The sequence below is a fragment of the Biomphalaria glabrata genome, chromosome 18 (genome assembly GCF_947242115.1).
Source record: "Biomphalaria glabrata chromosome 18, xgBioGlab47.1, whole genome shotgun sequence".
Classification (NCBI taxonomy): Eukaryota; Metazoa; Mollusca; class Gastropoda; family Planorbidae; genus Biomphalaria; species Biomphalaria glabrata.
The window spans coordinates 22115251-22129766 of NC_074728.1; the positions used below are offsets into that span (position 1 = coordinate 22115251).

Below are 14516 nucleotides of genomic sequence, written 5' to 3' on the forward strand. Positions count from 1 at the left end.
CAACCAAAAATAAAATGTTTGCAAGTATTTGTCGTTTTCTAATACAGTGAGATTAATGCCTTTATCATTTAGGAATGTATGTATTTCCTTTAAAGCACAAAGCAAAACGTCTCAACACATTACCTTTGGTAATCTATCGCACTTTATTGAAAAGAAGGAGCTCGGAATACTGAGTATCCATTTCTTTTAAGATTTCTTTAAACTGAAGATGGTAGAGTGCTTTTGATAAGATGATGTTAACAATCTTGATGACCAAATTCATGGCCTCAACTTTTTTTCGTTTGAATCGTTTTGGACACAAAGCGCTTCTCGATGTACCATACAATGAAACGTAAGAATGTCATGGTTTATTTTGCTCCGACGAATCGTTGTTGCCCTTTTATTTTCTCATGTCATACTTCTGGCTCTATCAGTTGCTATTTAAATGATTTTATTTAAATCGATCTTATTGTTTTCAATGTTTTTTTTTGTACGGCATGCGCTATATCTTCTCTAGTTTGTCACGAGAGCGGTAGAAATCCTTGAAGTTCTTCTTTTGGACCTTGGGAAGACTTATAGCTAACAAAATGGGCAACCTGTACCGTGTCTTTTTGTAGCATGATAGGACAAAAGAAAGTTAAATATCTTCCACCTGTAAATATGCTACATTTGAAGACATTTAAAATATTCTATCTTGTACTGTTTTAGCAGATAATGGAAAATCTTTGATTTTTTAAAAGATTTCTGGTTTGTTTTTGAAATCACGAAAAAGTATTATCTTCAGATGCACGTAGAAAGCAGTCTTTGACATTTTCCCCATCTTTAAATGGTTTGCCTTTTTGTCCAATTTCTAGTGGTGCCGCAAAGCTTGACAGATTAGCATTAATTGTAGATTGCTTCTAAGTTTGAGAAGATAATCACTTCTAACTCATTTACTTAAAACTTACGTCAGAGTCAAAGCACGTGGTGAAGACGCCAATTCATCTTGCGTCGAAAGCGAATTGAAACCTACATAGAAACATCCGACGATGGCGTCATTCGAGAACTTCTGACGGACTGACAATATTGACGACGCGTGTAATGGGGGAGGGGTGTAGAAAAAAGCGAGTACAAGTGGCTGAGAGATAGAATCGGTGCCTAATCCTCGTTAAACGATTCAGAACTATTTAAAAAATGTTTCGATAAAATAAATAATATTTGCATATGGAACTAAAGAGCCGCAGCTTCACACCCAAAGAGCCGCATGTGGCTCGCGAGCCGCAGGTTGCCGACCCCGGCACTATAATACAGGTTCAAACGTTATAACCCTATTCGCGATGCGCCAGTGTTGTGGTAATCTGATCATAGGCCTGCGCAGACCAGAGACACAGTGTGTAAGAAAGCGGCAGTTCAAGAGCGGATACCGGAACTGTTGGTCAGCCATGAAGTCGGTCCTGGTGCAGTCCTCCAGTGAAACGTACGAGTCCAGGAAGAGACAGTAGCGTTATGAGTTTAGTACAGTGATATAAGGTCTAACGTGGCAGTAGTTGATTGTGTTGCCAATTGTGTCTTATTGTCTGTTTTATTTGACCATTATTAAAGTACCAGATAATTTGGAGCCTTGATGTCAAGTTCTTGATGTGTTGATGTGTTGTGTTAAGCAGTGTTTACAGAAGGCCTGATTAGGAGACAGGACCGTAACAGTACTAATACATTTGTCTTATAGATGCCCAATACTAGTTGCATACAGTTGTTGTCATTCCACTATAATACAGGCTGAAACGTATCATTTTTTGTTCTCTCCCTCAGCATGTCCAGCGTTTACCTTTGGTGAGGGCTGCAAGGGGGATTGTGGGAAAAAATGTAAAAAAGATTGCCTCCACAAGCATAACGGACAGTGTAACGGTATGTCTTGTGTCTTGAGCTCTGACTGGACTTGTCTTATTATCTATCTATCTATATCTATCTATCTATCTATCAGTCTATCTATCTATCTATCTATCTATCTATCTATCTATCTATCTATCTATCTATCTATCTATCTATCTATCTATCTATTTATCTATCTATCTATCTACCTATCTATCTATCTACCTATCTATCTATCTATCTATCTATCTATCTATCTATCTATCTCTATCTATCTATCTATCTATCCATCTATCTATCTATCTATCTATCTATCTATCTATCTATCTATCTATAATTCTATTCATGGCTCAACAGTTTCGACACCAAGAAGTTAAGGGAAAGATCACTCTTTTATTTCTGCAAGTCGAACTAGAGTTACCTCCACGTAATTTTAGGGGCGAAAAAAAAAGGGGGGGGGGAGAGAACAAGTAATCTACTCTCTATTCACCTGCACTAGATAGCAGGGCCAGACTTAACCATTGCGAAACGAATTTCGCGGGGCCAAGTTTGGTTAGGGATACGGATAATAATTGAAAATAAATTCGTATTTTATTCATTCTTTACTACGTACATAATTACTTTACGAGCCTTGCGTGTAGCCAAGTCATATAGTATATCATAAAAATTCTATTTCCTACATAGATCACGCTCAATAGCAAGAATTATCAAATGTTTCAATCTATCTAAAGGATTTGTTGACCTCTAATAATTCTTCATTAGTTTGAGGCGCATGAAGCTTCTTTCACCAGATTCCACAATTACTGGTATTGCATAATGCCGTTTTTTTTTTATTGCCCGTAGGACTGGCGTTTTGCACATTGAATGACACCCCAAAATGACAATTTTTGTCTCTATATTTCAGGAGATTTAATTGAGTTTTCAAAAAGATTTGAATAATTTCCGGAGATTTCCAGGACTTTTTCGTATATTTAGCCATTTCAGGAGATTTCTAATACCTCCTGGCAAATCTGGAGGCCACTGAAAATCTGTTATAAGTTATAAAATGGTTTAATTTAATAATTTACACCTACAATTAGCGCAGGTCATATGAAAGTGCGGGGCCCACTGCGGTCGCATAGGTTGCAGTGGCCTAGGACCGGCCCTGCAAAATAGCTGCGTATGCTACGCCGTGGGTCGACTAGTTTTTCTTATTTCTTGTTGTGTGTCTTGACTAGTATGTAATTGTCACATAATGAAATGCGTACATAAATACATTGTTTCAGGTACATTACTGATTCATTTTTTTTTACTAAAAAAAGCGTTAGAGGTAATCAAAAGCCAAAAATAAATGAGAAATGGACGAGCTCCCATCCAAATCACAAGAAAGATGACGCTTACTATAAGCTATCCCGACAAGACCAACGTCTAATCTTTCGACTCAGGACCGGACACAACAGAATGCGACAACGCATGTACCGGAAGCTCAAAATTGGAACCAGTGAAATCTGCCCATGTGTAGTATCACCAGAGAATGCAGACCACATCCTCCAAAACTGCTCTCTATACCAAGAGGCCCGTATAAGACATTGGACCCAAATCACCCCAATAGAAAGGAAACTATATGGAGAGCTCCCTGATTTGGAAACCACTGCGCAGTTCATCTCATGTATTGGTCTAGTCATCTGAACACTCCAACATAACAATGAGAACGAAGAAGAAGAAGAAGAAAAAGCCAAAAGTTAAACTAACTTCCGTTGCTGCAGATTTCTGGGACTTTCTATCTTGGTTCCAGTGAGGATCTGTCAGGGCAAAGACGCTTTCAGCGCCTATTCAGTACTGGGCGTTTTTTTTTTAAATTGTGTCTGGGTTAATTGGAAAAGGATTAAATAATAACTGTTAATGATAATGTTGTGTAGTTGAAAAAGTTATTGGTTGTGCGGCTGAGTGGCTTAAACTGTCAGGCTATCAATGGGATTTGAGATCAAATTCCGACTCAAGCTGAATTGTGTTTACTGAACACCTTAAACGTATTACGGAAATCTTCTGCCAGAGAGACTCACCACTAGTTCAGGAAAGAGAAAAGATTATCATTGGGCCAAAGCGCTCTGAGCATGCTATAAGAAAGAAAGTAGCGTTATATAAAAGATATTATTATTATTATTATTTATATATATCTACTTGTATTTAAGAGTGGATCAACCCTTATCGTGTTTATTGTTGTGTCCTGTCTTGTCTCGTTTCTCGTGAGTCTTGTTTTATGTTCTTATTTTGTATGTCTTACATTGTATCTTGTCTACAGTCTTGTCTAGTGTCTTGGTTTTGTGCTTCGTCTTCTGTCTTGTTTTGGGTCGTGTCTTATCTTGTGTCTTTTTCTTGTATTTGGGCTTTTTGTGAATCAAGGCATCATTCAATCTTTGTATTCGATTTCAGAGTGTTCTTCTAAGAGGTGGGGGATAGATTGCAAAGATTCGTGCGTCAACTGTGTCACTGACTGCTCCAAGACGAACGGTGTGTGTTTCAACTGTAAACCGGGATTCAAGAATGGCAATCACTCTTGCAACATACGTGAGTACTCTTTGACATGTCTGGCGGAGTGTGAGTTAGCTTCTATGATACCTGTGACTAAGTTTGAATAATCTTCTAGGGGATGTGTGGCTAAGTTTGAGTTATCTTCTAGGGGATGTGTGGCTAAGTTTGAGTTATCTTCTAGGGGATGTGTGGCTAAGTTTGAGTTATCTTCTAGGGGATGTGTGGCTAAGTTTGAGTTATCTTCTAGGGGATGTGTGGCTAAGTTTATCTTCCATGTAGCGTGTGGCTCAGTTTGAGCAATCTTCTATGGGATGTGTAGCTAAATTTGAGTTATCTTTTATGATATGTGAAGCTAAGTTTGAGTTATCTATATTGAGATGTGTGGCTCATTTGATCAATCTTCTATGGGATGTATATGGCTGAGTGGCAAAAAACATGAGAGGACTTTTCTTCAAATCCTTATAAGGGATCCAGAATTTACTTAGTTGATTTATTGAGCGCCTAAGGCAACACGAACAATTCTTTCAATAGCCCATCATGCTCAAGTCGCGGTTTTGAGCTTCGGCATTTTCTGGACACCCCTGAGTCCACCCAACATCATGGGTACCTGACACACGTTGGGGGAAAACAGGTGGTTGGTCTTTGTGCTGACCACATGACATCCTCGTTAACTGTAGGCCACAGAAACAGGTGACCTTTACATCATCTGCCCAATAGACCACCATGTTTGAAAAGGGAAACTTTACTAGATTCTCCCCCGTCTTCGGATGAAACCAAAACTAGAGACTCATCTGGGCGCATGAACATGTATTCTTTTTCGATATCACAACGAGAACCAACATGATTAAAACAAGATTACAAAGAGAGTTTGTGTTATCACGCAAACTCAGAGGCGGCCTCCGCCGGAGTTTCACATAATCTACCCCCCCCAACTGTAAGTTATAAAATGAGTACGTATACTATAATTCACACTTCGTCTTGTTAGCCGTTTACGTGACACTTCCATGAAAACAATATGATACGAAAAGTCGGCCCCAGAAACAACAACTGAAGCAACTGTAAACTTGTCTTTCAGCTTGTGAGGCGGGGGAGTTCGGCGCCGACTGCAGCCAGTCCTGTTTTGAAAAGTGTGGGGCGGACTGTGTGGAGAGAGTGGAAGGAATATGTCCAGGTAACCCCCCAAAGATTGACTGATTACCCCCCCTCCCTCTTTTTATGTTTTCATTCAGATATAAAGATAAAATATGAATTTAGATCAGGAAAATAAAGCAATCTGTTTTCTGTTGTTTTTTTTTAAATATACGCAGCTATATTTTGAAAGTGACAAAATCAATTAAATGCAGGAAACATAAGTTATGCAAATGCAGCTAACATAAATTATGCAAATGCAGCATACATAAATTATGCAAATGCAGCTAACATAAACTATGCAAATGCAGCTAACATAAATTATGCAAATGCAGCTAACATAAATTATGCAAATGCAGCAAACATAAATTATGCAAGTGCAGCAAACATAAATTATGCAAATGAAGCATACATAAATTATGCAAATGCAGCTAACATAAATTATGCAAGTGCAGCAAACATAAATTATGCAAGTGCAGCAAACATAAATTATGCAAATGCAGCATACATAAATTATGCAAGTGCAGCAAACATAAATTATGCAAATGCAGCTAACATAAATTATGCAAGTGCAGCAAACATAAATTATGCAAGTGCAGCAAACATAAATTATGCAAATGCAGCATACATAAATTATGCAAGTGCAGCAAACATAAATTATGCAAATGCAGCATACATAAATTATGCAAATGCAGCTAACATAAATTATGCAAGTGCAGCAAACATAAATTATGCAAATGCAGCTAAAATAAATTATGCAAGTGCAGCAAACATAAATTATGCAAATGCATCTAGTGTAGGTTATGTCAATGCAGCTAAGATAAATTTTATGTAAATGCAGCTGACATCAATCATGTCACCGCTTTATTCAATTTGTATATATCTTAAATAGTTCAAGCATTTTATTCATTTATATTTCACACATTTGGTAATGCAGTCACATAAGTAACATTATACGTATTTCAGAATCAGATACACTGCTCTACGTATTGGTTTTGGTCATGGCAATAGCCCCCGTGTTTGTGGCTCTACTGTACAGGTTAGTCCCTTTAATCACACATTGTAATGGCCGACTCTTCTTCTTCTTCTTCTAGCCAGCTTTATTGTTGCTGAGCTGCAAGCTCTTTTGCGGACTGTGCCAAGGAAAAAAAGTGTGCTGTTTTCTTCGGTTGTTCAGCACTGCCGTACAGGGTGTTGGTTATGTTGGGCTGTAGTAGGAAGTAGGGTCTGCCAAAGGTGGATTAGGGAGGGGCACTCAAAGAGGATATGGTTTACGGTTTCAAAGGGAATGGGTGCAGTGTCTGAAAAGGGGGAGTTGTGTGGAGTTTATTTTGCTCAGATGGTAATTTAATAGTGGTGTGTGTCCTGTTCTTAGTTGGAAAATTGTAGATTGTTCTTTGCGGGGGAGGAAGTTAATACTGTCCAGTTTGTTAGGCGTAATCATTTCTCTGTACATGGCTCTGCCTGTGTTTCCTGATGCCCATTGGTTGAGCCACTCCTCTTTGTGATTGTTGACTAACATTGACCTTAGGGTGAGGTAGTTAACAGGTCTATCTGGTTGTTCCATAGATTAACTTGCCTTTGATAGCTTATCTGCCTTTTCATTCCCATGATGCCATAGACCGACTCAAGATTCTTTCATACATTGAATCAAAGAGAACAGAAATTACATAGACGTTATACAAGGTCAAACATGCGGCTGTACTTGCAATGCAGCTGTGCGTGGAAATGCGTAGTCAAAGCCAACGTGAAAAACATACAAAATACTTTTAAAAAAAACTAAGCTTATGTAAGCGTACTTGTATCAATTAGTTTAATAAAAATAAAAAATATATGGCTCATTTTGTCTCGAAAAGCAATGGATGCGCCCAAATGAGTCACTGGTTTTGGTTTAATCTTGAGACGGGGCAGAATCTGGTGTGGCTAATCAAGCCCATTGTAGAGCGTAGACTTTGCCATAATTCATATATGTGTATGCCTCTGATTCAGGGCAGCTTTCTTTTTATCCCTCTTGATTAAGGCCACCTCAATTCTTTTGTTCTCATCGAGGGTTGTCCCAGCACGCACATTTTAATAAAAATAACTAATAATAATAAAATAAAAATACTACTACTACTACTACTACTACTACTACTACTAATAATAATAATAATAATAATATTTAAAAAAAAAATTATTATTATTATTATTATTCTTAAATAAATCTGTCTTCCAATTTGTGCATTACACCGAACAAAACAATATAACTATAGAAAGCCAAAATATAAATCATACCCGACCAGAGCGGCCTTAAAAATTTTGGGCAATTGTGGCCTAAGGCCGGCCCTGCACCAGACTCACTCATAATTTACATGCGAAAAGTTTATATAAGATAGTTTCTATATAATGATTTCATTGCCAGGGGAACAAAAAGAGTTTTTGTGTCATATAATTAAATATGTAATACATTTAGACTAACAATAAAAAAGCATTAATAAAAATTAATTTGTAAAAATTGAGCTAAAGCCTTCTCATGCTTCTCAAGCCAACGCGGTAACCACTCTTCTAGCTTAGAGTCTATAAACATGGAAGATTGTAGAGTTATTTATTGTTTCTATTTCAAGTTTGTGTTTACTAAGCCTGCGACGGCAGCCTAATATAAAAGGGACTAATTCAGCTTCTACATAACCTGTCTAAGAAAAATAGTAAAGTTCCCCTTTCAGACCTTGTGATCTATAGGCAGATGATGTAAAGGTCATCTGATTCTGTGGCCTACGGATAACGAGGGTGTCATGTAGCCAGCACAACGACCAACCGCCTTTACTTTTCCCCAACTAATGTCAGGTACCCATTAGAGCTGGGTGAACTCAGAGGCGCCCGAAGATCCCGAAATTAAAAATCCCAGTCTTCACCAGGATTCGAACCCCGGACCTCGGTGCGGTAGCCAAGCGCTTTACCACCGCGCCTGTATGAAAAATACTGAATGTTAAATGGCAAGAAAAATTACCAGATACTGAAGTCCTTCGAAGAGCGGGTCTGCAAAGCACCCACACAATCCTGATGCAGTCCCAGTTGCGATGGGCAAGACACGTCTGCAGAATGGAAGACCGCCGCATCCCTAAACGACTCCTGTAGGGCCAATGCCAATTAAGGGAAGGAAAGCGCTCGTAAGGCGGACAAAGAAAACACTTTAGGGACACCCTCAAAGGCTTCTCTGAAAACTTTCAGCAGTGATCCTGCCACCTGGGAGACAGAAGCACATGAGAAAGCATTATGGCGTCGCGCTGTGAAAACTGGCGCACAAATCGCTGAGGAAAAGAGAACAGCGCTGGCAGAAGAAAAGCCCTTGTGTCTTAGCCAACTGACCAGTCCTATGTCCCTCAGAGAACACTGCCACCTTCCACGTTTTCTTTTTGAAATTAAAAGAAATTGCGAGCTAAGAAAAGGAATTTAAAAAAAAACAACAGTTTATGGTCATTTGCTACGCCCTACTGCTTTCTAGTTAAAATTGATGTTATGTTTCCAACTCACTTTGTCTGTCTGTCTGTCCAGTACAATTCTGTACACGTTGTTTCTCCCCCTTGAAACTTTGCACAATTATTCATTGTCCTTTACAAAACATAAATCAGTTTAAAAAAAACAACAATCAATTAATCAATAAGTGGTAATAAATAATTAACTTTGATCTCTGAAAAGGGAAATAAATCTTACAGTATTGAGATGTATGGCTGCAAAAAAAAAAAAAAAAAAAAAAAGTACAGTTCTTTTTTTTATATAAGCTTTGTCTTTTTTTTTTTTTTTTTTTTTTTTTTTTTTTTGCTAAAGTATTTTTTTAAAAATATTTTTGCTTCTTGTTTGGTCAGATCGTTTGGGGGCAAGATGTCTTTAGTAGAGACCAAACCAGTGCTCATTGTGGAGGAGATAGAAGAGAATTCCGTGAATGAGATTCACCCCGAGGAGAAAGGGGTCGTAGAGGAAGCAGAGGTCAAGTCCGCAAGTGAAACTGTGCAACCCCAGTCACATTCAGGCACGACAATATATTAAAGGCAATATTCTTGTATAATAATAATAGAGATGAATAGGTTAGTGTCGATAGACGTATGACTGACAGGCAGACAGACGCCGTAAATTGTTGACCATGGACAAAATACCCGAAAAAAGTATTCGAAGCTGCAAGTAAGAACGTGTGAGGTATATGCTTTGTGGAGTGTGAGGCTTATACCTTGTGACGTGTGAGGCTTATACTTTGTGACTTTTGAAGGCATATACTTTGTGACTTGTGTGGCATATACTTTGGGACGTATGAGGCATATACCATGTGATGTGTGAGGTATATGCTTTGTGACTTGTGAGGCATATACTTTGCGACTTGTGAGGCATATACCATGTGACGTGTGAGGCTTATGCTTTTTGACTTGTGAGGCATATACTTTGGAACGTATGAGGCATATACCTTGTGACTTGTGAGGCTTATGCTTTGTGACTTGTGAGGCATATACTTTGCGAAGTGTGAGGCATATACCATGTGACGTATGAGGCTTATACCTTGTGACCTTTTCCAGATACCCTCTCCTCCAATCGCTCTCCGTCTCTCATGGTAATCGCTACAATATAGGCCTACCTAAATCCCAAATCAGCATTTGATTTCTATTTAAAATAGTCATTTTCACAAGCTCACTTGTTCCTTTGTCTGTAAGATCTTTAGGGCAACAAATATTGGTCAGTTCATTCAATCGGCGGTCTCTCTCCATTCCTCTCTGTCTTTTCACCTTCACATCTGTCTGAACATTCGGGTACCAGACATGATCTCTCGACCGTTTCTCTCATTCCTCTTACAGGATTAGAGTCTCTTGTATTGACTAACACGTCCGTTCCTTTGATGCTGTCTTCCCCTAGCTTATACAGTCTGCCTCTCCTCTTTTCACTGGTACTGTTCCTTGCAGAAATGTATTTTCCAGCTATGAGATTCTCGTGATAAGGCCTTACAGGCTAAGCTTACGTTTTTTTTTGGCAGCGGTTACAAATGTATCATTAGGCTCAATCTCTATCTCTGTCGATATCCTTTTTCTGGTTTTCCTCGTTTGTGGTTGTGCCTCTCTGTGGCATTTTACGTTTCTAGAGACCATCGTTTCCCTTAGCAACTTAACATGTGACTAAAGAGGTCACAGGTTGGGCATCTGTAATCATCAGGCGCTGTTGCAGGATTCGCAAGTATTCAGGGGTTACTAGACTGATCCTAAAGCGACGTTCAGCGCATTGAGCGGCAAACTGTCTCTATTATCACGGTGTGAAGCCTCTTGCCACCTGGTGTCCCTTACTCTGAGGTCTTCCATGAAAGTGTGTCGCCCTGTTATACGAGGACGCCCCTGTTTGCGCTTTCCTCGTATTGCCCTTTAAATCATCTCAACTCTTGGTATGCGTAGTTCATTCTGAGGGGTAAAACGTCTGGCTTCCATCCAAAGGGTACCGGGTTCGCATCCTGGTGCAGACGGGGATATTTCAGGATAGGATAGGCACCTGTCGTGAGTAAATGGAAAAGTAAAGGCGGTTGGTCGTTGTGCTGACCATATAACACCGTCGTTAACCGTGGGCCACAGAAACAGAGGACCTTTACGTTATCTGACCTGTAGATCTCAAGGTCTGAATGGGAAACTTTATATTTTGCTTTTACAACTTACAAGCTGTGTATGTAATTGTGTGTGTGTGTTAGCTATCTACATTGTCTATTCTATCGTTGAAGAGAAAGATACCAGAAGTTCTTTTCAACTATTTATAATAAATTGGTTAATGTATCTGTGACTGGGACTCATGTTTTCTAAACGATTATTAATTATTGAGAAGTGTGTGTGTGTATGTGTTTACTATAATGAATTTTTTAAAATCCCTCTTTCAGCGATGCCGATTCCTGTTGAAAAGGAGGAGCAGGAAGTGACGCCATTAGTAGTTGCCACTTGACTCAGACATTCCCAAAGTAAAACTCGTATAGACGATGTTACTGGAGCTTTTTTTTTACATAAAATATGTGTTTAAATAAGTGACACATTTTCACTGTGATTGTACCATAAAGGCGTCCTGACAGATATAGGCTTACAAGATGACTTGCATCAAGGTGTGAGCGTCAATAACATTTTCTCTCCCCCCTCCCCCCCTTTTTTTTGTTTCACCTTGGTATTTATATCCTATAGACAACACCAGGCACTGGAGCTGTTGTCATAACTAGTATAGTTGACAACCTTTTAACAAATTTTTTTTTTTGCGTCATGGTTGACGCTTAACTCTTTCTCTCCTAACTGACGATACCAGCGTTGATTCCACCAGAATGTGGTAAATTAAAAACGGAGAGAAAGAGTTAAAGCTTTAGCACCGCGAGTGCTTAGGGACTCGAACCTCAGTGCCCCTGTTATTAAGGACGGTTCGCACCGCACTTAAATGTCCCCTCTTTCAATAATTTGTAGATTAGAAGCGCCGTCTATACATTTTCATCTCTGATCTTATCTTATCTATTACAGACGTTATTCCAAAAAGAAGATAATTAAATACTTTGCATTTCATGTACCGGTCTAGTCATGCGTGTCCTCTTCTACAGACGGAGAAGTTCACCTTGGCTTAGAATCCAAGCAGCTCAATGAGCCCAAGTGTTGTCACCTGCTAATTAGGAGCGGTATATTTACATTGACAGTTTATCTGTATTTGCCACCTATAAAAATAGCATAATGGAATATAAAGACTATATTTTTTCTTTAAAGGTTGAAATATACAAATTTGGTTAAGAAATACGATTCTCTGACAAGTGTTCTCTATTTACGAAATGGTGCCTAAGTAAATAGACAAACACCCAAAAAATAACAATTTTGTTTCTTTTATAGGCCAGCTCATTTTATATCTTTTGACAGTACAATAAGCAAAGAACATATTACACCTATGAATTTGTAACCTTGGGAGTGTCGAAATGAATATGTCCTTTTTTGCAAGCTTAAAAATAGATCATTATTGTATATTTAACATGCACCTTTAAGTGGTGATATTATATTGCCTTTGCATATAAAAAAAATGTAATGCATTTAATTAATCAAAGTGAAATCCAACTCTGAGGCTGTGAGACTGTTCTGTTTGTTATCATGCGGCGTGAATATTTCGCCAGTGTAAAAGACTGAAGTAATAAAATATATTTTTTAAAAGACAATGTTCTGTTTTCTGTTCATTAAAGAATCGATGTAAGAGGGTCCGGAAATGCAGGCCTGCGTTTTGCTTTCGTATGAGATGAATGACCACCTGCCACGTGGCATGCGCTACAGGCAATTATCGGGATGGTCCCGGGCTCCAACCCTGCCCTCTGCCATTTCCTGCCGTCCTGCAGAACGTAATAATGTTCGTTTATAAAAGAGCGTTTAACCCTTTAGTCACGTGGTCGTGACGTGGTAGTTTAGCCTCTAAACACTAGCATTGTAAATCCATTTTGTATGTACTCATTGTAAAAAAAAAAGCTTAGCACTTTAAGGGTTAAATCGTTGGAAAAAATACCCGAGACGTCGGAGTCATAGATACGAACGCTTGGCACATCTGATTTGTAGCAGCACCAAAGTCACTTTTGCAAGGCGATTTCTAAAAGCTTAACTCTTTCTCTCCTGACTGACGTTACCAGCGTTGATTCCACCAGAATGTGGTAAGAAATTACGGAGAGAAAGAGTTAAGATTCCTGATTCATTGGTCTCCATTCCTCATTTGCCCCTTTTCAACCTTATTGATGCTGCTTAGAAAATTGTCTCGCATACAATTAGTACCGACTAAGTAAGTTGCAGCAGTAGGCGCGGTGGTAAAGCGTTTGTCTTCCAAGCCGGGGCCCCGGGCTCGAATCCTGGTGAAAATTGGGATTTTTAATTCGGGATCATTAGGGTGCCTCTGAGTCCACCCAAATCTAATAAATACATGACATTAGTTGGTGGAAAGTAGGGGCGGTTGGTCGTTGTGCTGAAAAAAACCTTGGGCTACAGAAACAGACCTTTACATCATTTGCCATATACATCGTTTGAAAGGGGAAGTTACTATAACTTGCAACAGCTGTCAATAAGAGTTACATAAATAATAGTCACTACCCCTAATATTCCTGAATCTTGATTATTTTTTTTAGTAAAGAATACATTAGCATTGCAACGAAGCGGGGTTTTTTAATCAAGAGTACACACCTTCTAGTCTAGCCAGGAAAACCAGTGACTTGGCAGAATTTAAGTCATTAGTTAATTTGCATGACCAAATGCATGACGCGTAGGACGTAATCATCTTCTTTTTTAAAGTAACGTCTGTATTATATAAGATAAGAAGATAGTTTCATATTTAGACTTGGAAACTAAAATTTTTTGAGTTATGGGGCCATTCTGAGGCACTTTCTTCAAAGTTCAGATACTATATGTCAGTGCTGAATATTTATTGGGGTTTGAGTTGCCAATTGTTATATCCGGCCCTACTTCTAGATGTTCCATCTGCCCGAAGGCTCTGGTTCTAGAGGTTCTCGGTATTGCCATAACCCTGTCTCGTGTCCGTTGACACAGTTTCGCTGGACTTAATATCTATGTAAAGTAAAGTTCCCCTTTTAGACCTTGTGGGCATCTGTTTCTGTGGCCTACGGTTAACAAGGGTGCCATGTGACCAGTCCAACGACAAACCGTCTTTACTTTTCCCCAACTAATGTCAGGTACCCATTACAGCTGGATGGACTCATAGGCACCCTAGGATCCCGAAATTAAAAATCCCAGTCTTAACCAGAATTCGAACCAGGGACCGCGCAACCATCGCACCTCCGTGGAGTTAATATCTAAGCAACACAATTTTACTAATCAACACTAATTTTACCGCCTCTGTTACGTCGACCACCTTTTAGCTCACCAAAAAAAGACTGCCTTTGGCATACGTTCGTCTCCTATATGGAATACGTGCCCTTCCCAGAGTAACTGTCGGACCTTAAGATGTCCCTCTATACTGTCCATACCGGCGTTTGCAAGGACATCGCTTTTCTTAGTGCTATCTTGCCACCGTATGTCCATGATGGAGCGCAAGAATCTTTGGTGGAAGCGGTC

General features: G+C 39.1%; 1 protein-coding gene across 2 annotated transcripts in view; it reads left to right on the top strand.

The window, feature by feature from the left end:
* LOC106078928 (uncharacterized) overlaps positions 1-12628 on the top strand; it is a 50192-nt gene extending 37564 nt beyond the window's left edge. Inside the window, exons 18-23 of one of the 2 annotated variants that reach the window (XM_056017498.1) lie at positions 1768-1863; positions 4240-4374; positions 5414-5509; positions 6433-6505; positions 9309-9491; positions 11339-12628. In XM_056017498.1, coding sequence (XP_055873473.1) covers positions 1768-1863; positions 4240-4374; positions 5414-5509; positions 6433-6505; positions 9309-9489 — 581 coding nt within the window. In that variant the 3' untranslated portion in view covers positions 9490-9491; positions 11339-12628. The remainder of the gene's footprint in view (positions 1-1767; positions 1864-4239; positions 4375-5413; positions 5510-6432; positions 6506-9308; positions 9492-11338) is intronic. The other variant, XM_056017497.1, reaches the window with a different exon arrangement.
* Positions 12629-14516: the final 1888 nt, after the last annotated feature.